We start from the raw sequence: 26,073 nt of genomic DNA, 5'->3' as shown, positions 1-26,073 counted from the left end.
CATTGATGTTGGGCCCCTGAAAACCATTGCGTTAAGTAAAACTGCATTATTTGAAATACACAATCTTACAGAAGCCAATGTTTGAGTTATGTTTCTGGAATGTCAACCAAGCACAAAGTTAACATAGAAAATCAAAGTAAACGTGAAAATAAGCAAAAAGAATATACGTTAATGTTTCTTGCCTCAGAAATAAGATTGTATATGCAGAGCTGGCAGGATCTTTATCTGGCTCATCTGCAGCTCTGGAAATTGAAGGTTGAGGATCATCAGATTGTTCTTCTTCTTTGGAAGTGGAGAATTGAGTGTCTCTGAGGGCAGTTATGAGACATTTGTGCAGCTTTAATTGAATTGATGGCTTCTTTTCAACATTGTGTTGAATTGCACATAAATTCAAATCAGCAAGACCCCTGATCTTTGGATATCCATATTTGACTCACCATGCTTGAGTCTAGAGTACATCTAATTTACTACCTAGCAAAATGGGTTTCCTACCATTCTCAGCCACAATCTCTTTGCTTTCACAGCTTGAAAACCTAGTAGCCATGCAGGCGATGGCCAAATGAGCTGAATGAACAGGAACTTCCTCACTGCTGCTAGGAGTTGGATAAGACCGGCATTACTGAAAATAAGACATATGTTATTGGAGTAATTGGTTGTAAAGTTGAAAAAGAGGTATTATGGCAAAACCATTTAATTAAGGACTATTGAAACACTCTGTATTTTATCCTTTCTTCGATCCCCACTTGGGGCCATTGTATTTATATGGATGATTCAGTTCAGTTTCTTGTCAATATTAAGCCCAGCACGTTGTCATTGGGAGATTCTAGTGCGGTAATGCCATTCAATATCAAAGGGAGATGGTTAGAGGTCCTCTTGTTGACGATGATTTTCACCTGGCACTTCTTTGCCACTTAAGAGTCCAAATTCAAATGTTGTTCAAGGCTTGCTGTATGCAGGCACAATCTACTTCAGTATGTGATGGTACTGGACATTATGTGCAATTGTTAGTAACCATCCCACTCTAACCTAATGATGGAGGAAACATCATTGGTAAAGCAGATGAAGATGGCTGGGCCTAGGGGGTTGCCCTGAGGAACTTCTGAGGAAGTTATTTTGCTCATGTTTGTCCTAATGCCATGAGATTTGATGGGATACAGAATCAATGTTAAGGGTTTCCAATGCCACTCCCTGCTGTCTGCTATCTCTGCTTGGTCTGATCTACAAGTAGGACAGACGGTAACCAGAGAGGGTGATGGTAAAATCAGGATGTTGAATTCAACGAGCTTAAAAATGTCAGACTGTTGATCCAGTTTTGGAGTAAATCACAAAATGTTAGTCTGGAAGCATTTGCAGGGTCAACTGCGTTACTTGTGCTTTTGATGTGGGGTGTTACATTCAACCTGATTTCAATCCAACTCAATCCACATCAAATATCAAATATTTGCAGGGTCAACTGCGTTACTTGTGCTTTTGATGTGGGGTGTTACATTCAACCTGATTTCAATCCAACTCAATCCACATCAAATATAACACAACTGAAGGTAATCTAGAGTCAAAGCTAATTGAACTAAATGAAACACAGAACAATTCCTGCAGCAAAATGTTATGATCTGGATTGCATTGCCAGAATGGTTGGTGGAAGCCGAGCCAATAATGACTTTCAACAGGGAATTGAATAATTATTTCAAGGTTAAATCTCTGCAGAATATGAAGCCTTTGGTCAAACTCATCCATGCTGATCAAGTTTTCCCAAACTAAACTAGTGTCATTTGCCTGTGTTTGGCCCCTATCCCACTAAACCTTTCCTATTCATGTTCCTAGCCAAATGTCTTTTAAATGTTGTAACTGTACCTGCATCTACCAATTCCTCTGATAGTTCATTCCACATAAGAAACACCAACGTGTGAAAAAGTTGCTCCTCAGGTCTCTTTTAAATCTTTCTCCTCTCACCTTAAAAATGAGGCCCCTAGTTTTGAACCTGCACGACCTAGGGAAAAGACCTTGTCGTTTGCCTTATCTATGCCCCTCAAGATATTGTAAACCTCTATAAGGTCACATCCCACCCCCAACCTCCTACGCTCCCATGAAAAAAGCCCAAAAGAATCCAGCCTATTTTTATACCTCAAACTCTCATTCCCAGCAATACCCTATTAAATCTTTTCTGAGCCCTCTCTTCCATACTGTATGACTCTATGAAAGAGCAGGAATGTTGGATAAATATGTAGCCCTTTCAAAGAGCTCAAACAGCCTTTGCTTTTGTACTTTGAAGTTGGTTTTATTTTGTAAACAGTGATTAAGAAAATAATTCAAGTTGCATGGAACCATCTCTTGGCAAAGATCAGAGGCAATGTTGGGAGCCTTATGAGTAATCTCAGTGCAAAGACAATTACCCAGAGCAGGAAGTTTGCTCTCAAATTTCCAAACAATTTAAGTGAAGATACAATTGTTTGAAAAGGAAAAGCATAAACACTCTGAGGCATTAGAAAGAGCCCTTGAACCATTCAGAGAAAACAAAAAAAATGTAATTTACATTTACATGTAAATATACTACTGACTTAAAGCCAGTTCATCTCAGAGGATAGTTTATCTATTGGAGCAAGTATAAACCGGGTTTTTGGGAAAGCACAACAACTTCAACTTCAAACAACAAATAAGGAATTTTGGTAATGCTGAAGTCTTACTTTCATACAGCACTTACACAATCACCAAACATCTCCAAGTACTTTACAGCCAACGAACTACTTTGAAGAGTAGCCACTCTTGTAATAAAACAAACACAGCAAGTAATTTGAACATAACAACCTCTGACAAGCAGCAATGTGATAATGACTAGCAAACCAGCTTTGTCATATTGATTGAGAGACAAATATTGGCCAGACAAGAGGGATTACTTCCAAGCTTTTCATTAGAGATAAAAGCAGCGGCACAGGATGGGGAAAATATTAATACCTAAATTTAAAAAGACATGAAGAGTATGCAAATCCTAATTTTCAAATCTGTGTTTATTAATCCAGGATACTGTCATTACTGTGGAGGACTGTAACAGCTTGCAGAAAGACATTATTAAATTTGCAATATGATAACTCACAAATTAATTTCAACATATGAAAATGTCACTCAATGCATTTATCTAAGAAAAATAAACATGTCATGTCTTATTTGGAATCAGAATCTAAAAGAAGCAGAGGGCCAGATGACAGATTTTTGATAGGTAAGGGATTCAATGTTCATGGCAGCATACAAGAAAATGGAACTGACATCAGAATCAGATCAGCCATGATTTTGTTAAATGCTGCAGCAAGATCAAAGGGCTGATTGGTTTAATCCCACTCCTAAATCCTTTGTTTGTAGGAATTTAGGATACTAAAACACAAATCATTATATGTAGTGACTCAGGCTATAAATGCAACAGAAAAAATATGGTAAACCAAGTCCTGGGGTTTACTTCTGGGGGGCTAGAATGAAAAATAGAAAGTGAAAATCCCAGAGGTGTTCTCTCATTAGAAAGAGGCAATTAGTAGTGAATATAACTTGAGAGTTATCACATCACAGGTGAATTGAGGGTAGGGCCTTCATGATGTAAGCCAGTACAGGAACTAAATCTGTGTCATTAGTGTCATTGTACATTGCAAGCCAGCTAACCAGCTAGCTAAGTGAACTAAAGTCCTCATAAGATTTCCTTCACACAAGTAGCACTGCTAAGATTGAGCATACGAGTACAAAAATACAGGACCAGGAGCGGGCCATTCGGCCCCATAAATATGCCCTGCTGTTCAACAAGATCATGGCTGATTTGGCCCAGGCCTCAACTCGCTCTCCTGCCAGCTCAGCATAGCCATCATTTCCCCATATTTCAAAAATCTATCTACCTCCTCTTTACTTTGTGACCTGGTATCCATAACTCCCTGGAGTAAAAAAAATAGACATTCACTGCACTATAAGGGAAGGAATTCCTTTGTATTTCACTTTTAAATAAGTTTCACATTATTCGGTAACAATGTTCAGAAGGCTGACATTCGCCCACTGGTAGAAAAGTTCTCTCAATATCTACCCTATCAAGACCCTCAGAATCTTATCATTTTTAATAATATCACCCTGATTCTGCTGAACTCTGATGAATAAGGGCCTAACCTATTTAGCCATCCACTATAAGGGTGGCACAGTTGCCTCACAGTGCCAGGGACACAGGTTTGAGTTCAGCTTTGGCTGACTGTCTGTGTGGAGTTTGCACATTCTCCCTGTGCCTGCGTCAGTTTCCACCCACAGTCCAAAGGTGTGCAGGTTAGATGGATTGGCCATGCTGAATGGCCCATTGTATCCAGGGATATGCAGGCCAGATGGTTTAGCCATGCGAATGCAGGGCTACAAGGAGAGGATAGCAGGTTGGCTCTGGGTGGGATGCTCTTTGGAGGGTTGGTGTGGATTTGATGGCCATGTGGTCTGACCATGCACTGTAGGGATTCTATTAGTCATTCTAGGTATCAGCTTAGTGAATCACTTATGAACTGCCTTCAATACCAAAATATCCTCACTTAAACACAAGGATCAAAACTGTACAGAATACTTCAAGTGCATCTTCATCAACGCCTTATACAGTTTTAACAAGACTTTCTTATTTTTAAATTTAATCTCCTCACAATGATGGCAAAAATTCCACTTTCCTTCTTAATTACTCGCTTTATGTGCAAACACCCAAGTACCTCTTTGTTGCAATTTTGGAGGCTCTTTCCATTTAAATATTGTCTTTAGGATGTTTATAATGTCCTTCATAGTGAAGACCACTGCAAAAATATTAGTTTAAATTATCTGCTGTCTGTCTGTTCCCCGTTATTAATTCCCAGTTACTTTCAAGGGAACCACATTCATGTTAACTACTCGCTTTTTATTTACCTGCAGAAGTTCTTGTGTTAGTTCTTTTCCTATGTCTTGATAACTTTTTTCATAATCAATTTGCTTTCTTTCTATTAAAGTTTTTAGCTTGTTCCTAGAGAATTCCCAATCTTCTGACCTATCACTAGTTTTCACTACTTTGTATGCCTCAGTTTTTGATTGGAAATTCTCCTTGATTGAATTTATTAACCAGAGTTAATTCATCCTTCTCTTAGTGTTGTTTTATTTGAGAGGAAGAAATGATTGCAGGGAATTAGAAATATCAACCATTACTCACTCAACTGCTTTTGCCTTCAGTCTCACTTCCCAGAACATTTCAGACAACTCTTTCTTCATAGCTATGTAATTACCCCTTTTAAGTCATTAGTTTGAGAACAACAAACGTTGGAGATCACAGCAGTTCAGACAGCATCCATGGAGAAAGAGCAACCTAATGTTTTGAGTCTGGATGACTCTTCAGCATTTGTTGTTTTCAGTACAGATTCCAGCATCTGCAGTAATTTGCTCCGACACTAGTTTGAGACTCACATTGCTCTCTCTCAAGTCCTGATTGCTATCCTCTAGACAGTCCTTAACTACGAGATCTCTTATGAAGTAACTCTACCTCATTACTCATTGCGAGATCTAAAAAAGCTTGTCCAGGAAGGTTCTGCACTGTACTGCTTTAAGAAATGAAACTTGTAGAAATTTGGCCTTCATATTACTCTTGCCCACCTGAATAGGTGCTGATTAAATCACCCATGACAACTGTAGTGTCCTCCTTACATGCCTCCATGATTTCCTGATTTGTATATTGTGTTGCTGTGAGACAACTGTTCAGGGGCTTACAGACAACTCTCATAAATATTTTTCCCTGGCTATTCTTTAGTCCTACCCAAACTGATTCCATATCATGATCTATTCCACTGATATCACTATTCACCACTGCTTCCTTTATTAATGCTACCCATCTCCTTTTCCTTTTTGCTTGATTTTCCAGAATCTTGAATACCGAGTTCCTACTCCTTGTCACACTGGAACCACATCCCTGTAATAGATACAAAGTCATGTTCATTTATTTCCATGTGCATTGGCAATTCATCTCTCAATTCAAATACTGTGTATGCAAATACAGAACGTTCTGATTTGACCTCCAGCTCCGGCACCTTTGTGAATATTTCATATCCCTTCCTATCGTATTTGCATTATTAACTGATTATGCATAAATTGTTTACAAGGCTGATATCAGAGCTATGAGGTTCTACAAATAATTGAACAGTTTGGCTCCCTCTTCTCTTTGAAAATGAAAGCTGAGGAGACACCCAATAGAGGTCTTCAAGATTATTATAAATTTGGATTGAGCAGATACAGAGAGAATGTCTCCACTTGTGAGGATGAGCAAAACAAGATACTATCAATATGGTCACAGGAAATCAAATAGGGATGACTTTGAACACAGCATGTGAAACTTGCGACCACAGAATAATCATTTGACTAAACAATATTGACTAGTTTCAGGGGAAACTACTTATAAAATTGATGGACAATAGAATTTCGTATTATACTGATAGTGTTACATAAAGAAAAATGGAAGAAGTTTAAATTGAGCATAAATACCAATATAGACTGGTCAGGCTGTTTCTGTGCTGAATATTGCCTATTGTTTTTGTGTATCGGGGAATGTTGTAAATATAGATTTCCATTTCTGATGCTACAAGCAACAGTGAGTGCATTGACATGCACTCTGTGCTTCATTCGTGCTCCTTCACAATTCTTCGCTGTGATTCTTTCATAAGTGAAACTTCATGATTGAAGGGAAATTTTTGTTTCCTCCATAATTTATATTTTGCATAGAAAAGCAAGAGAGGCTAAAGGGGATCCAATTTATTTCCAAAATTGTGTAAATTTTTGAAGGATAAATGAAGATTGCTTCCACTGTGTAGTGAGTCAGTAACAAGGGACCATGAACTGAGATGTGTTACCATAGGCCTATGACTAAATGAGAGGGGAAATGAGAAGAAATAATTTTACAGATGGTCATTAGAACATGAAAATGTTTTGTTGCTGTCTATTGAGGTACAGGTTATGCCATTTAAGAGAGAATTGGATGATTATTTAAAAAGGAAGCACATAAAAGGTATGGAGGATGGTAGGGAAATGGGATTAGAGTAACTAGCTACAGTTGAAAAAAATTAATATTGATACAAATATGATGTCTGTATCTTCATGTCAAAAAAAATTAAACATCAATTTAGTTGATTGTGTTGGTATAGAGCAAATTCTTCAGATGCACTAAGCATTTTTTTTAACAAAAAAATGTTTAATTTGCTTCTGTCTGGTTAAACAGGTCTGAAACGTTTTGGGTTCAATGACTGCTGTTCTGTGCTAACTGAGTAACTGCACGAGGCGTCAATGACATAATCAGAACTGGCTCCAATCCCTGAGATAGAGAGAGAACAGTGAGCCAGAGCCTGTCTTGCTCATGAATGCCTATTATTGCATATTCAAATAGTCACGTTTCACTACGCTATAATCGTGACTTCAGGTCAAAATACATAACTAGTTGCGAAGCGTTTTTGAATGCCTTGGGTTTCCTAAAAATTGTCTTTTTCCTGATTGGCTCATCAAATCCCTCAAGCAAAACATATTGCATTCACCAGCATCCAATTCTTCATTGTTTCACTTTTTAAAATGTTAAAGCGTGATTAACAGGAAATCTTATTTCCATCCCTTATTCATTTACTTCCTGTACACAATAAGTAGTTCTTCTATTTCTTTATTCATTCACAGGCTGAGGGTGTCACTGGTTAGGCAGTACTTATTGCCCATCCCTAATTGCCCAGAAGGGAGTTAGTCAACCACAGTGCATGGGTCTGGTGTCATATGTAGGCCAGATCCTTGTTAAGGTTGGCAATTTCTTTCCCGCAAGGATGTTAGTTAACCAGATCAGTTTTTCTGATAATCAACAATGGATTCATGGTCATCATTAGACTCTTAATTCCAGCTTTGTTTTTATTGAATTATCGGGGTCTCTGGCTTAACCATCCAGTGATAATCCCATCAGGCTATCTCCTCCCTCCCTATTGCATATACTCCTTATTGTTGGAGGACTCATTACCATGGATCTGCATACACCACAGATTGGTATCAGACCTAACTATTTTCTTATTTTACCCCCACTGAATCATCCTGTCTGATCATACAGTACTTCGCCATACATAAGACAGTTGCATTGTAGCAGTTTGTTCTTTCTGTCATCTACAAGAGATTCATGACCCTATTCCCGACCACAACTGAGGATGTTTTTTTTTCCAAATTCAATCTTGGGACATGGGCACCACTGACTAACTCCATTTATTGCCTATCCTTAGGAGGATTTGGCATATTATAGAATCCCTACAGTGTGGAAACAGGTCATTTGGCCCAACAATTCCACAACAAACCTCAGAGCATCCCATCCAGACCTATTCACTTGCAATCCACCTAATCTACACATCCTTGAATGCTACAGCCAATTTACCTAACATCTTTGGACTGTGGGAGGAAACTAGAACACCTGGAGGAAACCCACACAGACAGGAGCACAGTGTGCAAACTCCCCACAGTCGCCCAAGAGTGGAATTGAACCCAGGTCCCTGGTGCCGTGAGGCAGTAGTGCTAAGCGCCGAGCCACAGTGCCACCCTAAGAATGGAACATATTCAATAATCTTTGATAGACTATGGATGTTAATAGCAAGGCCAGCACACCACCTTACACAATTTACTTCACTAATTGTCATTGTAATAACCTAGCAAGCCGTTTAATCCTAAACACAGTTAAGAGCTAACCATGTTTGTATAGTCCATTAACATTTGGATAGTCAAGGTTTGTTGAGGGATAGACCACATGGATTTGTGCATGGGAATTCATGTCTGACAAAACTTTGAGAGCTTTTAAGAAGAGTTAAGAAAGAAGATAGATGAGGGTAGGGCAGTGGATGTTGTCCATACGGACTTCAGTAAGGTTGCAGACGTGTTCGCTGAGGCAGTGTGTTTGATTGCAGACCTTTTGTCACCCTGCTAGGTAACATAGTCAGTGCGCCTCTAGTGAAGCACTGGTGTTTTGTCCCACTTGTTACTTATACGTGTCTGTTTGTCAGGACATTTGGTATCAATTCCGATTTTGTTCTTCTGTGTGTTTGTCAACAGAGTTGCACTTGGAATACCAGGCCTTCAAGAATTCCCTGGCATGTCTCTGTTTGGCTTGTGCTATTATGGACATAGTGTCCCAGTTGAATTCATGTCCTTTATCCATGTGTATCGAGACCAGTGAGGGGCATGTTGGTGTTTATGTATCCTTATGATCAGTTTTCTTCCAGTTTGGCCTATGTAATGTTTCTCACAGTCTTTGCATGGTATTTTGTATATTACGTTAGTTTTGTTGGTTGTGGGTATAGGATCCTTTATGTTCGTCAGTAGCTAACGCAGGGTGGCTGTTGTTTTGGGGGCTTCCCTGATACCTATGGATCTGAGTAGTCTTGTGGTCATCTCTGATTAGTCACCCTGCCATTCATCAGGGACACGTGTGTATAGCCTCGTTGTGTCCTCCTGCTGTGGTCACAAGAGACATACCAGGGAATTCCTGGAGGCCTGACATTCCAACCAGAACTCCATCAACAAACACACTGAACTGGACGTGATATACAAACTCCTTAAGAACAGAACCAGAAGTGATGCCAACCACCCCAGCAAACCGAGACATATAAATGACAAGCCAGACAGAACAAGACACTTCACCAGAGGTGCACTGACAGTATTTCTTAGTAGGGTGACAAAACATCTGCAATCAAACACATTGGCTTGATGAGAAATTCTGCAACTTCATTCACAAACAGAGCTACAAATCTTCTCAAAAAGTTTGTGCTTCAGTAAGGCCTTTGACAAGGTCCTGCACAGCAGGCCAGTCATGAAGGTTAGGTCACGTGGGATCCAGGGAGGGCTAGCTAGCTAATTGGATTTAAAATTGGCTCAATGGTAGGAAGCAGAGGTTGATGGTTGTTTCCTCAGACTCGAAGCCTGGAATGCCACAGCAATCGGTGGTGAGGTTTTTGTTATTTACATAAATGATCTGGATGTGAACATACAAGGCATTATTAGTAAGTTTGCAGGTGATACAAAATTAGGACATATCGTTGATACTGAGGAAGGTTATCAAAAATACAGAGGGGACTTGATCAGACGGGGAAGTGGGCTGAGGATTCACAAATGCAGCTCAATACAGATAAGTGTGAAGCATTGCACTTTGGAAAGTTGAACCAAGGTAGGACTTACACAGTAAATAGTAAGATCCTGAGGAGTGATGTAGAATAGAGGGACCTAGAAGTACAAGTATAACAAGTATACAGTTTGTTCAAAGCACGTCACCGACAGACAGGGTGGTGAAGGTGACATTTAGCATGCTGGCCTTCAGTGGTTGAGACATTGGAGTATAGGAGTTGGGATGTTATGTTACATTTAAAGTTTTGGCAAAGATCTGTGGCTGGGGTTGTGGATGAGGTTATTGACTTGCTCACCGAGCTGGCTTGTTTTTGTTCAGACGTTTCGTCACCATGCTAGGTGATGTCATCAGTGGAGCCTCCAGTGAAGTAATGTTATTCTGCTTCATTTGGAATTTGTACTGTCCAGTCCATTGTGGTAAGTACTGTCATTTTTGGTTTTCATCTGTATGGGTTTGTATACAGGGTCCAATTCTATACGTATGTTGATTGAAGTATGGTTGGAGAACAATTCCTCTAGGAATTCCCATGTGTATGTTTGGCTTGGGCTACTATGGTTACCCTGTCTGAGTTAAAATGATAGCCTTCGTTGTCTGAATGTGCCAATATTAAGGAGAACTTAAGAATACAACAAACTCTCCTTAATATCGTACATTCAGACAATGAAGGCCAAAAATTTAACTGGGACAAGGTAACCATAGTAGCCCAAGCCAAACGTAGATACGCAAGGGAATTCCTAGAGGCATGGTTCTCCACTCATATTTCAAATCAACAAATACATAGAATTGGACCCCATATACAAACGCACACAGATCAAAACTGGAAAAAGACAGTACTCACCATAGCAGACCTGACAGTGAAGCAGAATAACTTCGCTTCATTGGATGCTCCACTGATGACATCACCTAGCATGGTGACGAAATGTCTGAACAAAATCAAGCCAGCTCAGTGAGCAAGTCAACAACCTCATGCTGTGTTACAGTTGTACAAGTCATTGATGAGGCCATACTCGGAGAGTGTTGAGTGCAGTTTGATTACCCTGTTATTAGAAAGACATAGTTAGACTGGAAAGTGTGTAAAGATTTGAGGATGTTGCCAGGACTAGTAGGCTTGAACTATACAGAGACGTTGGCTATGATAGAACTTTATTCTTTGGAATTAGAAGCATGAGGGATGATCTTATTGAGGTGTAAAGAATCGTGAGGGGCATAGATAGGATGAATGCATATAGAGATGTTATGAACTGCAAATGCTGGAGTCAGAGATAAAACAGTATCAAGCTGGAAGAACATAGTAGGCCAGGCAGCAGAGGAGCAGGAAAGTTGACATTTTGGGTCAGTACGCTAGATGACTGCACATTGTATTTTTCCCAGGGATGGGGAATTGAAAACTAGGTTTAAAGTGAGAAGGGAACAATTTAAGAAGGACCTGACGGGCAACTTCTTCACACAGAGATTAGTGCACATATGGAATGGGCTGCCAGAGAAAGTATTCAGTCTGCTACAATAGCAACATTTAAAAAAAACATTTGGAAAGGTACATGGATGGGAACGATTTAGAGGGGTATGGGCCAAATGTGGGCAAGTGGAACCAGCTGAGTAGGCACCATGGTCAGCATGGACCAAAATGGGGCAAAGGGCCCGTTTCCATTCTGTATTTCTCTATGATTCTAGAATGCTGTGGGCCCAGAGTCACAGATAGGCCAGATCAGGTACAGATGGCAGATTTTCTTCCCTTACATTAGTGACAATCTAGTTGCCTAGCCTACATATATAGGCAGTGACTAAGCCAGATTTATTCAGTGAATTCAAGTTCCACCATCTACTGTGATGGGATTTGAACCCATGTCCCGAGAACATTAAATTATTACTCGAGAAGCCTAATGATATTAGCTCCAGCCACCATCTTCCCCTAAGAATGAGGTTGTCATCATTCTTACTCATGAAGGTTCATTACGCTAGGATATTCACGTTTTAATGTAGGAGGTGACCAAATCTCATGATTGCTAAGTATCATTTTAACACCAGGTGGCACTACCTCTCTGAATGACAGTCAGCCCATTGCCTTTACTCTGCATGATTTTTTAATCCCCCACACATTTGACAATGTATTTCTGTGAAATCACATCATGTTCTTTTCATGTGTAAAAGGCTTATGAACACTAACAATACCAATAGGCAAAGATAAAAGATCCAGGCAGCCTGTCCCACATCTAATGCCTTGCACATCACATACACCGTGCATAATCCCACCCATAAATCATGTGATCTCTTGACAGGCAAAAACTCAGCATTGAACTTCGCGTTTTCTTGGAGTTGGGTGTCTGGAAAATTTCCCCAAAAGTCTTCCTACACTCAACTGTGCATCCTGACTGATCAACTTTATAGTGGGATGGGCTAAGTCTAGGCTGGCCTGCCCTTGCCCTTGAGCTGGCAATTGCTGACCTTTTCAGGGCTGTTTGAGGCCGGCAGGAGGAATTCAGGAGCAAGACAAAAGTCTGGCAAGTCTCCGAAAAGGCAGGAAGGGATCGGGTGCCTCCTTTCTAGACTGAGAACATTGCTGCAAGTTTAGTCAAGTAACTGGTTGCTACCATCTCCATTAAATTATAATAACAACAACTAATGATCACCAATGAAACTTTGAAATTACATAATTAAATCTTCAGCAACACAGTAGGCATGGGACAAAGACAGAGACCAGTAAACAGAAAACAAATATTACGCTAGTGTATTCAGCAAGGGCATAAAATCAAAGAACAAAAATCCAATTACACATTTCAATGTTTCTGTCTAGTAAAGGTTGGCAGTTGACAAACAGTGATGCAGTAAACCTGAAATGAAAGCAGAAAATGTTGGAAAAACTCAGCATGTGAGGAGAGAGAAACAGAATTAACGTTTTGATTCCAAAATGACTTCTTCAGAACAGAACATTCTGAATAAGTTGTATTAATCTCGAAACATTAACTGCTTTTCTCTCACCAGATGCTGTTTAAAAAAATGGGAGTGTAGATAAGAAAGGTTCCATTACAGCAAATGTCATTGAATAAACATACAGAGAGAAAGCATAAACAATTTAAAAACTTGTAGGAGTGACAGAAGTCTATTATTCCTTATATTTTGGCAGTGCCTAGTTATTCAGCATTTCTGGGAATGCTTTCATAATTGCTAAGTATTAGGTTCAGAATTCCTGATGAAACTCGGTATATTCTGTTGGCCTTCCAACAGAGCAAACACAAAGAATATGGAAACATTTTGATCGTACTTATTCTTAGTAACCTAAAAAACTGAAAGTCACAAGCACATAGAAAATAATTACAGATGGTACCTAATTTTAAATTTCCCTTTACAAGGTCTCTTCTGATTCTGCAGAGGCAAAGGAAGCCTTCCAAATATTGTAGATCAAGTGAAATTTCGAAATATAAAATATACATTTTGAATGCACATCAAAAATACAGACATTGCTGGTCAGAAGAAATAAATTAAAAGAAACCAGAGTGAAGACTGAAGTGGATGGTGACACATGAGCAAGTAACTAAGTTCTTCTATTTAGGTCAAATGATAACAGAAGGTGGAAGATGTGAGGAAGAAGCTAGAAGGACAGAGATAGCCAGAGTAATTCTGTGAAGACAAAGATGTATTAATGAGAAAACTTAGACTTGTAATAAGGACAACATCTCCATGATGCTACACTCATATTTGCCTTAAGAGGCTTTTCAAATGCGATAGCTACAATGAATGATGAAAATTCCACATGCAGACTAGAAGACAGAGGTACTTGAGAATACAACAGCAAAAGTAACTCTAAAAAGTGATATCCAGAAAAGATACTTTCAGTATTTCAGCCATTTGATCAGAGCTGTGAAGCTACAGAGACTTCCTCTAGGCTGCAAAGCAGAGGATAGCTGAGAGAGAGGTCAACTAAGTGTATAATTCAATGATGGATGTCAGAATGGTTGCAGAAGAACTATAGATATGAGAGTATAGCACAGAATAGATTAGTGTGACTTAACATGACAGCAAATCGCTTGGAAGAAGCAGCTACAAACAGCCCGCATCAAAACCGAATTAGTGTCTCAATTAAAATCAGAGTACAGTCTTTCCTTGTTAACAAATGAATTTCAATATTTGGTGCTGAATGCATTTTGTCTAATGGTGAAAGTGATAGTTCTAATCAAGTTTCAGTTCTCTTCATTCAAAATCAGAGGCTACTCTCCTAAATTATAAAAACATCATAAGTACTTCAATGATTGAAAAGCATTTTATGACATAAGTTGTTTGCAATCTTTAGTAATTAAATGCATTGATGTGAGCTGAATTATTTGATCAGTGATTAGAAGTTTTACTATTCTTCAAGGCCACTTTGTCAATCCACACAGAAATCCAATGTCCCATACTTGATTCAATCCTCATCTGGATGCCTTAGCAAAAATCAGCAAACGATTTCAATACAGAATTTTCTCTTTAAACTATGTTTGAATTGAGCAATTTATACAAAGCTGAACAAATTAGTCCTACTTCCGCCACAGCTCTTACTTCTGAAGTAGACTAAAACAGATTCTACTGAGGAAAAGTAGTCAAATATTTGAAATACCCTGAAGCAATTATAAATCAAGTGGATTATTCATTTCAGTCCAAGTGAAAGGTAATTTATGGTTTGCAAAATTATTAAAACCTACTTAAATTTCCAATAGGAAATGAATAAACACAAACGAACTGATGTTTAAAAAGATCATCAACATTCAGTGATCACCTTCCAGTAGTTTATTTAAAATGTACCTGGTTCCAATATAAATTTACATTCAATTCAGAAGCTTTCTAAAACTATCTGGACACACCCATTAGCCTTTCATCTGGATAAGTAGAAAGCAGCACGCAGGAATGGTTGCTTAGGTCATCTGTTGATTCCAAGTGGATTTTTGTTTATAAATGTTTGTCTTCAAATTATTAGCTACAGCACCATCCAGTTTATGCATTATTCTCCATTAAAAGAGATCCAGACTTAAAAGTTTCAAAACTTAAATCAAATAAACTCTTTCTGCTGACTGACTGCATTATTTAACAATTCAAGCAGCACATGTAGATTTCTGGATTTGTAGTCTTGATTGCTGCAGCCTTAGTCCTTGTGGTGGTTAAGAAACATTTATATGGACATTAGTTAACTTTATTTACAAAGGGCTGCTCCGGGCAACAGTACAGAGGTGCCTTTTACTACCATTTGGTCTGTTTGAAAAGCCAGATGTTTGTTTGTTTGTCTTTAATGAATCTAACAAACTTCTAATCCTTTCACTAGCTGGTTGTCTCTTCTTTTTGCTTCTCCCCACAATGGACTGCGTGGAAGGATGAAGCAGGGCTGCTAGACCCCAGGGTTTGGTTTTGGACACTGGTTGTTTAAGCCGATCCTGCTGTAATAGCCATGCACTCTCTCTTGCTGCAGTCACAAACTTCTCCAACTGGGTTTGATTGACATTCTTGCTCACATTTAGTGCTTGTTCAAATGGGTTCTGAATGTAAAGTGGAGAGGCTTCAGGTTTATGTTGCTCTTTTCCCTGGAATGGTTACAAGAAGAAAAGTGAAAATTAATTTACAGCATCTACAGTATATTAATGTCTAGAAGAGGAGAAAAACTGGCACTCAAGGAATCTGTAGCATTGCTTGATTCTTTTATAAATCCCATTAGTTCACTTCAACCCCAGATACTGGAATTGTGCAATGTGGATGGGAGAAGAAACAGTAGAATCCTTAGCTATCAGCTATCTACCAGTGCAAATAAACAAGTTTGCTACCTTGAATTTGTATCAGGTCCTGTACTGATGAAGTTGTTGCAAATACATTTAGATTCATTTTAGCCACCCATCATTAACATAGGATTTAGAACAGAAAAAAACTGCTTATCCTCGAGAATGAACAAAGTTGTTTTATCCCATGTAAGCAAACTTGCGTATTTCCAGCGATCACAAGGTGTAGAGCTGGATGAACACAGCAGGCCAAGCACCATCAGAAGAGCAGGAAGGCCAATGTGTTGGGCCTAGACCCTTCTTCAGAGGTCTGAAGAAGGGTCTAGGCCCGAAACGTCGGCCTTTCTGTTCCTCTGGTGCTGCTTGGCCTGCTGTGTTCATCCAACTCTACACCTTGTTATCTCAGATTCTCCAGCATCTACAGTTCCTACTATCTTTATTTCCAGAGATCAGTTGTTCTGCATCTTTGCAATTCTAAGCTCATTTACATTTTACAATGTAGGCTTTTGGCAAGTTCATTAAACTCTAAGTGAACTAATAGCTCAAGAGATAAGTCCAAATAGTTCAGAAATGATGCAACAGCAACCTTAAAGCAATGTTGACACCGCATTCTTGTACAAACCCACATAAAGCTCCTGTTACTAGAACAGCAATGGCTGTATTTGATATGCCAACACCACAAACTGCACATCACAATTACTCCATTTTAGTCCAAATGCCAGCATATTTAGGATATATTTAATTATAATACTGCATTTGACAGTTGGTTAAAATATATTTTGGCTAGTAAATGCATTAGACATGCATTTTTAAGGACAATTAACAGGCAAGTTAGACAAATTATTATCAATACATGTCTGAGGAAATAAATATGAACTTTGAGAAAATACTATTATCTTTCCCTGAACAGGATGGAAATCCCTCAACACTTCTAACCTCCAAAAACGGTACATAGAGGTAACATCTCCCTTCCCTGGAAGTAAATAGATGCTAAGGATAACTTATTACCTTTCATGAGAAATTATTTGTGCAAAGCATTGTATTTTCCCCAAAAACAACTATTTCACTTCGAAGTAACTAACTGTAAAATTAGTAATCCATCAATTTATCAAAATTCACTTCAATAAATCAGAGGGCTGTTATTTAACTGAATCAAATGCACCAACTGACCAATAAAAAAAATCCTAGGCTTTATTCATAGTAACGTAGAAAGTAGTATTGGTGGGTGATTTGGCCCTTTCAGCCCACTCTGCCATTCAATATAATTATGGCTGATCATCGAACTCAGTTCCCACTTTTTCACCACACCCTTAGCCTTACGAACTACATCTACTTCCATCTTAAAAACATTCAACGCTTTTTCCCCAGGCTAACTGCTCTCTGGATGACGAAATTTCTCTTCATCTCAGTCCTAAATGGCCTACCACATATCCGGAGACAGTCAGCGAATATCCTTCCTGCATTCATCCTGTTTAGTCTGATTAGAATTTGATAGGTTTCTATGAGATCACCTAACCCCCACCTGCCCCTGCTTCTAAACCCCAGTGATTAAACTCCGAAGCAACCTATTCTTTATCCATACTGCAGTCTGCCATCCCAGGAATCAGTCTGGTAAACTTTCCTTGACCTCCCTCTATAGCCAGAATATCCTTCCGCAGATAAAAGGACACCAAAACTGCACACAATACTTCCAGGTATGGTCTCACTAAGGCCCTGTACAAATGCAAGACATTCGTCCTCCTGTATTCAAATTCACTCACTATGAAGGCCAACAAAACATTTGCCTTCTGTTGCCTGGTGCACCTGCATGCTTACTTTTCGTGGCTGGTGTAAAAAGGACACTTAGGTCTTATTGCAGCTTCCTCTTTCCCAATTAATCACCACTCAAAAAAAATCAGTTAAAATAATCATGTGGTCAAGTGTTATTTTAATAACATGGTATAACACTAAATGAATGCAAAAATGTATTTTGTCAAATTTATTTGCAATTTCATTGCAAAATGAATACAATAAATTATTGGACACCCAGGAGCACATGATCGCCCAATTCTATTTCATCTGCTCCATGGAAAAACTGATTCTTCAATAGGTATTTCACTGAAGTAAATCCAAGTTAACAGATTGGATATTCTAGCATCTATCAAACTTGTATACCATCTGTAACAGCTCCTTTATATCACCAATGCTGAATCTGGCAGCTTAGATATATTACAAAAATACCCAGCACTGCAGCTTTACACTAGCCAACTAGACAAAGCTTTATTCCAACTTTTCTAAAAATACACAAGTTTTGAGCAAAGGTATCCAAACAGTAGCTTAATAAACGCATCTTGTCACTAGTGAATTGATATATTGCAACAATGTCAGACTTATTGCATTAAAACTGCGTGAGGCAATTAATAATGGTTGTATAAAAGCAAAAACTATTATCTGACAATCGCTTGGAAGAGAGTTTCAGGAGAATGTCTCCACCATCCCAGTCCCAGTTTCCCAGGTTTCTGTTCGCTCCACTTGTAATTGCTATTCATTTCTCTTCTGTGCCTTTACTTCTACTCCAGCCTGTGATTCAGCACTGTTTCCTTTTGTTGTTTCTCAGTGAGTCATAGAGTCAGACTGATAGGGCGGGAGTTTCTGGATGGCAGAATTTCCTGTCCCATTACTTTACAGAGTTGTTAGGTAACAGATCAATGCCAATCAGAGCAGCCCTACAGCCTTCTGACATTCCAAAGAGATTTAATTGAAGGAGACAGAACTTCATTCCCTTGCTCAGATCAAATACCACCTTCGCAAGCCGATAGCTCTGTTGTTCTGGCAGTGCTAGCAGTGGCTAGAACTGGGATCACAAGCAATCCTGAGATTCTAAGTTAACAAGGTGTAGAGCTGGATGAACACAGCAGGTCAAGCAGCATCAGAGGCACATGAAAGCTGACGATCCATCGCTACACATTGTTACCTCAGATTCTCCATCATCTGCAGTTATTACTACCCCAGATTCTAAGTCTCTGATTACAGGAAGAAGCACATGCTGGGAAGAGGAAATTAGGCCCTGGGGTTGACATAATTACCCACCAAGCCCATGCTGGCTTTCTGTAGGGCCCTAGAGCTGTGGCAGTCTCAGCTTTGAGAAATGCCAACAAATGCCACTGTACTGCACATAAAGTAAGGAATAAGATATTCTTTTAATCTGAGTCCTGACAGCTACCAGTGAAAGGAGCCAGGGCAAAAAATTTTCAATTGTCCTGTTGAGACAAAAATCTTAAAATCTACTTTGCAATTACAGTATGAACCCTACTAGTAACAAGTACTGTGACGTTTGTAATGTTCTTCCATCTACACTTCACAAACAACTCAAGAGAGTAGCACATAACACTGACGTCCAACAACCACAACCATCTTCCTTTGTGCCAGGTATGACACCAACCAGTTATGGCTGAACCAAGGTTTTAGTGAAGTCACAGGCTGAATAGCTGTTCTGGCATGCAAACTGGGCATTACTGAGCAAGTTATCACTAAGTAATTGCTGTCGCACTGACCTGCTGATGATCCTTTCCCATCACTTTGCTGATGATTGAGAAGAAACTAAAATGGGGCGCTAACTATCCGAGATAATGGGAACTGCAGATGCTGGAGAATCCAAGATAATAAAATGTGAGGCTGGATGAACACAGCAGGCCAAGCAGCATCTCAGGAGTAAACTATCCGGGCTGGTTTTGTCCCTACTTTTTGTGTGCAAGACATACCTGGGCAATTTTCCACATTGTCAGCTAGTTGCTAGTGTTGTAGCTGTTCTGGAACAGCTTAGTTAAGGATGTGACAAGTACTTAGATTCACATCTTCAGCACAATGAAGTTCTGACAAAAGGTCACGGGACTTGAAATATTAACCCTGTTTTCCTCTACTGATGCAACCAATCCTGCTACGTTTCTCCATCACTTTCTGTTTTCGTTTCAGATTTCCAGCATCTGGTTCTTTGTTCTTATTTCTTCAGTACTACTGCGGGAATGTTATCAGGGCCAACAGCCTTTGCAGTATCCGTTGCTAAAGATTGCCTAGAATGTTTCAGCCGTACGTTTTGACTGATATGCTGGGCTCCCCCATTATTGAGGATGGAAATAATTATGGTGCCTCTCCCTCCAGTGAGTTGTTTAATTGTCTACCATAATTTATGACTTGATTTGGCAAGACTGCAGAGTTTAGATTAGATTAGATTCCCTACAGTGTGGAAACAGACCCTTCAGCCCAACAAGTCCACACCGCCCCTTGGAGCATCCCAGCCCCCTATAACCCACACAGCCCTGAACACTACGGGCAATTTAACATGGCCGATCCACCTAGCCTGCACATCTTGTGGGAGGACACCGGAGCACCCGGAGGAAACCCACACAGACTCAGGAAGAATGTGCAAACTCCACACAGACAGTTACCTGAGGCTGGAATCGAACCCGGGTCCCTGGTGCTGTGAGGCTACAGTGCTAACCACCAAGCCACCATGCCGCCCTATTTACATTTATATGTGATTAATTGCACAATCAACTGCTCAGCTGTTTGGCACGCAAGCAGCCCTATTTTGTAGCTCCACCAGGTTGACACCACATTTTTAAGAATATCTGGTGCTGCTCTTGGCATGCTCTCCTGCGCTCTTCCCTTGGCTCGATGGTATTGGTTGAGTGGGGACATGCCAGTGTGAGATTGCAGCTTGTGCTGAAGTATGACTCATGTTGCTGTTAGTGCCCTGTCTTGAGTTGTTAAATTTGTTTGATACCCCTTTTAGCACTGTAGTAGGGTCATACAAAATGACAAAAGGTACTTCCAATGTGAAGATGGTACTGTCTCCCCACAGGGCTGCAAAGTCGTCTTTCTTACTCATACTGTCATTGACAGATGCAGTTGCAGCTGGCAGGTTAGTAAGGATGAGGTCAAGTATGTTTTTCTCTCTTGTTGGTTCCCTCAACACCTGACACAGACCCAGTCTAGCAGCTTTGTCCTTTAGAACTTGGCCCATTTCTAGAGGTGGAGGCTCTTTGAATGATATTTCCTGGGGTCCCATTCCTGCCTCACCAGCAGTCACACCTTCCTGTCCTTGGTGACACACCAAATTTGAATTATATAATCTGAGAGGGTGACCATCTGCTAGAGCAAAGTGTCACCAAGACATTTCCTACCGCCGATACAGTGCAATGTTTGATGCACAGATTTCAGTCCTCAACGTTATCTGAAGTTCCCTGAGCTACAAACACTTGCTATAGATATGTGGATCACCTTGTTGAACAGCAGGACATCAGCAGCTGCTGCAGCAACATGTCATGCTTCCTGCGATCACTGACATTCATACATTTCTTATGTTAAAGCATTAATTGTTTGCTTAATGGCTCTTCAATTGTTGCCATTTATAAAACAGATTATGTCAAACAATATTACTCTAATGTGTTTTCAACCACTTCTTGCAACTACTGGTAAACTATTAAGGGCCATCCTGAAATGAAAGCAGCACCTGGATGATATTTCAAAACGAGGATACACATAAATATAACTACAAACATCATCACAGCATGATCTGATTAGTCCACAAATGCTGACACAAGTTTTGATCAGGTGGTTAACAATTATTATTACATAGCACCGAATTTAGTGTCCACATGCTCAATATCTGATTGCAAAGCACTGTTTTATTGGTTTTCTATTCCGATTTAATTTCTCCTTACTCAATTTTATTTCTAAAACATCAGGCATTTCATTTGTGTACTTAAAGTTTCCAGGTTCCACTGAAAAAGAATTTAAATGCAAAATGTAACAGAAAAGCTGGTATAGATAAATCATTGTAATGAGTTGCACAATATTAAATTTTGTGAAGGTAAAATGCTATCAAATGGTTTTTAAACAGCTGCAGGGAGAAGCTGGGAGAAATTGACTCATTCCACTCGTTTCGAGATCTGTCCTGTAAACTCAACCACATATCAGTTGCAGACTGTAGCTTTTGGTCATATCCAGCTGGCTGTCTGAAAATAATCTCTTCTCAAAAGCATCAGCAAACAATGCTGACCTTGCCAATAAAGTCCACATCCTAAGAATGCATTAAGCTAAAGTTACAAATTTTATTTTTGTAGTTAATTCATTCAAAAGATAATCAACGTTCAATTTTTCAATAAGGGCTCTCCTTAAAGGCAATTCAGTGATTCACCTTTGAACATTTGTACAGTTTAAGATGATCTAACTCTTAACATTTCCTAATTTTACTTTGCTCCCATGATTCATACTGAAACTCCCAATAATGATCAACTGAGATTTTTTTTAGGTTTCATTGTAACAATGTCATGTAATGCATGATCAAAACTAGATCACTATTCCACATCAGAAAATAGTAAAAAGCTAAAGTCTGCACCATACTAACCTTTCTGATATTGATGGACAGTTGGCTGAATGCAAAATTGCCATAAAATTCAAAGAATTCTTGCAGAAGTTCCTCTGTTGAGAAATCCAAACTGAAAATTACTTAACTTAAAAACCAGAATTGCAAGTCACTTCATAAAAATATCCCTGTTTAGTTCATCTGCCACTTCCATAGTTCCCAACATCAATTTTTCAGTTTCACTTTCTATAGGGCAAATGCTTATTTTGTTAAATCTTCTTTAAATATTTACAGACAGTCTTGTGATCTGATTCATACTTTCAGCATGCGTTCTCTTTTCCCCTTATGTTTTCAGTAATTTTTTTCCTCGTTTTTATATTCTGTTCAATTTTCAGGCCTGTACTGTGTTGTAATGTTCTATGTTCTATGTTCATTCTTTTAAACAAAAACTAGGAAAAGGATTAGGCAAGCCCACCCCATGAGCATGCTCTGCCATTTAATTTGAACATGGCTGATCCCATCTTGGTCTCAACTCCACCTTCTTGCCCACTCTCCATAATGTTTCAATCCTCTAATAGTTAAAAATCTACCTCCTCCTTAAGTTTACTCAATGACCAAGCACCCACTACACTCTGGGGTAGTGAATTCCACAAATTCACAATCCGTTGAAAGAAGTCACTTCTCCTCACATGTGCTGCCCCATTCTAAAAATATGACCTCTCATTCTAGATTGCCTCTCAGAAGGAAACATCGTCACTGATGTCTATATTGCTAAATCCCTTTAACATTTTCTATACCTCAATTAGAACTACTCCCATTCTTGTAAGATCCATTGAATATAGACCTAAACTGCTCAAACTCGCTTCATAAGAAAAATCCCTCATTGCTGTAATCAATTTAGTGAACCTTCTCCAGTACAACTACATCCCTCCTCAAGTAAGGGGACCAAAGTTGTATAGCCTTGTACAGTCGTGGCAACACATCTGTACTTTTATACTCTATTCCTTAAGCAATAAATGCCAGAATTCCATTTGCCATCCTTTTTAGTTGCTGTACCCGCACACTAGTTTTGTGTTTATGCATAAGGACACACAGATCCCTATTCACTGAAGCACTCTTAAGTTTCCCTTCATTTAGCTAAGTTGCCGTTCTATTTTTCTGACAAAAATGGATAAGCTTACATGTCCACTTGAAACTTCATCTGCAGAATTTTGGGCCACTCATCTAACCTATCTATATTCATTTGTAAATTTCTCAATTCTTCATTGCAATTTACTTTCCCGTTTATTTTAGGCTCATCTGCAAATCTGGCTATAGTACTTGTCATCCCTTCAAACAGTCATTCCTAAATATCTTGCATTTTTCAACACTCAGTTCTTAATCTATGAGATCCTACAACTACAACTCTGCAATGGCTACCAGATCATATTTATGCATTTCTATTTGTGCTGTCAGTTCATCGGTTTTATTCCAAATGCTATGTGCATTTGAATATGGCATCTTCAGTTTTATTCTTTTACTTGCTTTGTAAATTCTAGTCCTCACTGTTGGTTTAACTCTTCAATTCATATTCTCTATCTCTTCCTGTCATTGTCATTTCTGGTATTAATTAACATTCTCTTTGGCCATGACTCTTCTTTGACTTAACACACCTTCCTCAATTTGATCACTGTGCCCATAATTCAACACCCTCTCTACTTCCCTATCTATATGGCTGGCAAGAACATTGGCTCCAGCACTGTTCAGATATGGACCCCCACTTTTTATTTTTAAAAGAACTGTCTTGTGGAATCTGGGCATCATTGACTGGCTAGCGTTTATTGCTCATCCCTAGCTGTCCTTGAGAAGATGATAGTGAGCTGCCTTCTTGAACCGCTGCAGACCAGGTGTTGTATGTAGATCCGTACTGCCGTTAAGTGTGGGAATTCCAGATTTTAATCCAGCAATAATGAAGGAACAGTGATATATCCCCAAGTCAGGATGCTGAGTGGCTTGGAGGGGAACTTGCAGGTGTTTGTGTTCCCATGTACCTATTGCCCTTGATCTTCCAGATGGAAGTAGTCGTAGGTTCGGAAGGTGCTGTCTAAGGACCTTGGGCAAATTTCTGCAGTGCATCTTGTAGATCATACATACTGATGTTACTGATCATCGGTGGTGGGGAGATTGGATGCTTGTGGATGTGATGTCAATTAAGTGGGTTGCCTTGCCTGAATGGGAGGTCGTGCCTGACAAACTTGTTAGAATTTTTTGAAGAGGTAACAAGTAGGTTAGACCAGGGAAACCCAGTGGATGTTATCTTTTTAGACTTCCAAAAGGCCTTTGATAAGGCGCCTCACAGGAGGCTGTTGAATAAGGTGAGGGCCCATGGTGTTCGAAGTGAGCTACTGGCAGGGACCGAGGATTGGCTGTCTGACAGAAGGCAGACAGTTGGGATAAAAGGCTCTTTTCTGGAATGGCAACCAGTGACAAGTGGTGTCCTGCAGGGTTCAGTGTTGGAGCCGCAGCTGTTCACTTTATATATTAATGATCTGGATGAAGGGACTGGGGCGAAGTTTGCCCATGATATGAAATTAGGTGGACAGGTAGGTAGTACTGAGGAGGTAGGGAGGCTGCAGAAACATTTAGGCAGTTTAGGACAGTGGTCCAGGAAATGGCTGATGAAATTCAACGTGAACAAATGCGAGGTTTTGCACTTTGGGAAAAAAAGAGAGTACAGGCATGGAATATTTTCTAAACAGTGAGAAAATTCATCAAGCCGAAGTACAAAGGGATCTGGAAATGCTAGTCCAGGATTCCCCAAAGGTTAACCTGCAGGTTGAGTCCGTGTATAAGAAAGTGAATGTAATGTTATCACTTATCTCAAGAGGGTTGGAATATAAAAGCAGTGATGTGCTCCTGAAACTTCATAAAGCTCTAATTAGGCCCCATTTAGAATACTGTGTCCAATTTTGGGCCCCACACCTCAGGAAGGACATCCTGGCTCTGGAGCATGTCCAGTGGAGATTCACATGGATGATCCCTGGAATAGTAGGTTTAATGTATGATGAATGGCTGAGGATCCTGGGATTGTATTCATTAGAGTTTAGAAGGTTAAGGGGAGATCTAATAGAAACTTACAAGATAATGTATGAATTAGAAAGGGTGGATGCTGGGAAGTTGTTTCCGTTAGGCGGGGAGACTAGGAACCGTGGGCACAGCCTTAGACTTAGAGGGGGTAAATTTAAAACGGAAATGAGGAGACATTTCTTCAGCTTGAGTGTGGTAGGACTGTGGAATTCGTTGCCACGGAGTGCAGTGGAGGCCGGGACGTTAAATGTCTTCAAGGCAGAGATTGATAAATTCTTGATCTCGCAAGGAATTAAGGGCTACAGGGAGAGTGCGGGTAAGTGGAGTTGAAATGCCCATCAGCCATGATTAAATGGCGGAGTGGACTTGATGGGCCCAATGGCCTCACTTCCACTCCTATGTCTTATGGTCTTATGGTGTCAAGCTTCTTGTATGTTGTTTATTTCCTAGCTTCTGAGTTATTCTTGTATTTATGTGGCTAATCCATGAGGTTCTGGTCAATAGCTGTTAATAGTGGGGGATTCAGTTATGGTAATACTGGCATTTGTGTGACATGAATGTTGCTATGCTTGCCATTTGTCAGCCCAAAACTGACTACTGTCCAAGTCTTTCTGCATTTGGATATGGATGTCTTCCATATCTGAGGAGTCGTGAATGGGGCTGAACATTGAGCAATCATCAGCAAACACCCCCACTTTTGATCTTATGATTGTGGAAAGGTTGCTGATGAAGCAACTGAAGATTGTTGAGCTTTGGACATGACTCTGAGAAACATTTGCAGAAATGTCCTGGATTTGAGATGA

At 39.6% G+C, this 26,073-nt stretch overlaps 1 protein-coding gene across 2 annotated transcripts in view; it reads right to left on the bottom strand.

Annotated features, from left to right (window-relative positions):
• Positions 1-13,498: 13,498 nt before the first annotated feature.
• The window catches only part of mtpap (mitochondrial poly(A) polymerase), a 57,594-nt gene continuing 45,019 nt past the window's right edge, over positions 13,499-26,073 (bottom strand). The window contains exons 8-9 of one of the 2 annotated variants that reach the window (XM_059639159.1): positions 22,247-22,320; positions 13,499-15,669 (exon numbers count right to left, since the gene is read on the bottom strand). In XM_059639159.1, the coding sequence (XP_059495142.1) occupies positions 15,289-15,669; positions 22,247-22,320 (455 nt within the window). In that variant the 3' untranslated portion in view covers positions 13,499-15,288. The remainder of the gene's footprint in view (positions 15,670-22,246; positions 22,321-26,073) is intronic. The other variant, XM_059639154.1, reaches the window with a different exon arrangement.

The sequence above is a fragment of the Stegostoma tigrinum genome, chromosome 2, assembly GCF_030684315.1.
Source record: "Stegostoma tigrinum isolate sSteTig4 chromosome 2, sSteTig4.hap1, whole genome shotgun sequence".
In the NCBI taxonomy this organism is placed as follows: Eukaryota; Metazoa; Chordata; class Chondrichthyes; order Orectolobiformes; family Stegostomatidae; genus Stegostoma; species Stegostoma tigrinum.
This window is presented reverse-complemented; position numbering and strand designations above follow the sequence as displayed.